The sequence below is a fragment of the Dasypus novemcinctus genome, chromosome 10 (genome assembly GCF_030445035.2).
Source record: "Dasypus novemcinctus isolate mDasNov1 chromosome 10, mDasNov1.1.hap2, whole genome shotgun sequence".
Lineage (NCBI taxonomy): Eukaryota > Metazoa > Chordata > Mammalia > Cingulata > Dasypodidae > Dasypus > Dasypus novemcinctus.
In genome coordinates this window covers 33,937,241-33,938,762 of record NC_080682.1, presented here as the reverse complement: position 1 = coordinate 33,938,762, position 1,522 = coordinate 33,937,241, and the positions used below count along the sequence as shown (strand labels likewise).

The 1,522-nt window shown below is 34.7% G+C and overlaps 1 protein-coding gene across 1 annotated transcript; it reads left to right on the top strand.

Moving 5' to 3' along the window:
• The first annotated feature begins 301 nt into the window (after positions 1-301).
• LOC105746405 (olfactory receptor 8H1-like) lies at positions 302-1,246 on the top strand. The gene has a single exon (XM_012526383.2). It carries the CDS (start codon positions 302-304, stop codon positions 1,244-1,246), a length of 945 nt encoding a protein of 314 aa, XP_012381837.1.
• Positions 1,247-1,522: the final 276 nt, after the last annotated feature.

Here is a 1,522-nt window from a genome sequence, read left to right as displayed (position 1 = left end):
GAGTATTATATTTTCATTTGGATAAATGTTTTAATAAAATGTCAAATTCATTCAATTATATAATATATATGAATCTTTATTATATCATATAAAATCGATGATTTCTACCTAATTTATATTTGGCAGGGAAACATATATTTTAGTCACACTTTGCACACTATCATTTATTGTAAATTTCTAGTATCAAAATTTATTTTTCTAGCAAATATAGATCATTCTTATAAACAAAAACTGTTTTGAAGTCCTTCATGTGAAATATCACATTTGATTTATGAAGACATTACAACATTTGAATGCCATCATGGGAAGTAGGAACAACACAAATGTGCCTGACTTCATCCTTATGGGATTGACAGACTCTGAGGAGATCCGGTGGGTCCTCTTTATGTTATTTCTCCTGATATATCTGATTACCGTGTTCGGGAATGCAGGGATGATACTGATAATTCATCTGGATCTCCATCTTCACACCCCCATGTATTTTTTCCTCAGTCATCTGTCATTTCTTGACCTCAGTTACTCAACAGTCATCACTCCTAAAACCTTAGAGAATTTACTGACTTCCAACAAATATATTTCATTCATGGGCTGCTTCACCCAGTTGTCTTTTTTCTTCTTCTTGGCTGCCACTGAATTTTTTTTTCTCTCTTCAATGGCGTATGACCGCTATGTAGCTATCTGCAATCCGCTCAACTACCCACTTGTTATGTCCATGAAAGTCTGCCGAGCCCTCATTACTGGGTCCTATGTGATTGGTTTTACTGAATCATTAATCAACATAATTTTCATGAGTACTTTGCATTTCTGCAAATCCAATATAATCTATCACTTTTTCTGTGACATATTCCCAATTTTAGCCCTGTCCTGCACTGACACTCATGACACTGAAATAATGATATTCATTCTCTCTAGTTTAAATGTAATGGTGTCTCTTATCACAATCTCTGTGTCTTATGGCTCCATTCTGTCTACCATCCTGAAAATTAATTCCACTTCAGGAAAGCGCAAAGCCTTCTCTACTTGTGCCTCCCACCTCCTGGGAGTCACTATATTTTATGCCACTACAATTTTTACTTATTTAAAACCAAAAAATTCCTATGTCATGGGAAAGGATCAAGTGGCCTCTGTGTTTTATACTATGGTGATCCCCATGCTGAATCCACTCATTTATAGTCTTAGGAACAAAGAAGTGAAAAATGCTCTCATTAGAGTCATGCACAAGAGAGAGGGCTCCAGGCAATTTTAATGACATGGATGCTGAACATTTAAGCTTATCTTTCATTTATTTTCTATTTAGGTGTTTACTTGGTCTCTCTCTAAATACGGTATCATCTTTCGAAAAAGTTGGCATTCCTGTTGAGCCATCCCATAGTAGACCACCTATGATCTGGAACATTTTAAAGGATATGTTTTCATACTTTAAGTTTTAAGTAGAATCCATTAAATATGTGGTAAACCTGTCGTTTAAACACATGTGCTTTTTAGAGCAAATATTATGTAAAATATATGTGTATGCATACAT

Excerpts from the sequence above, each read along its gene's own strand:
- LOC105746405 (XM_012526383.2), top strand. The coding sequence starts at position 302 with ATGGGAAGTAGGAACAACACAAATGTGCCTGACTTCATCCTTATGGGA.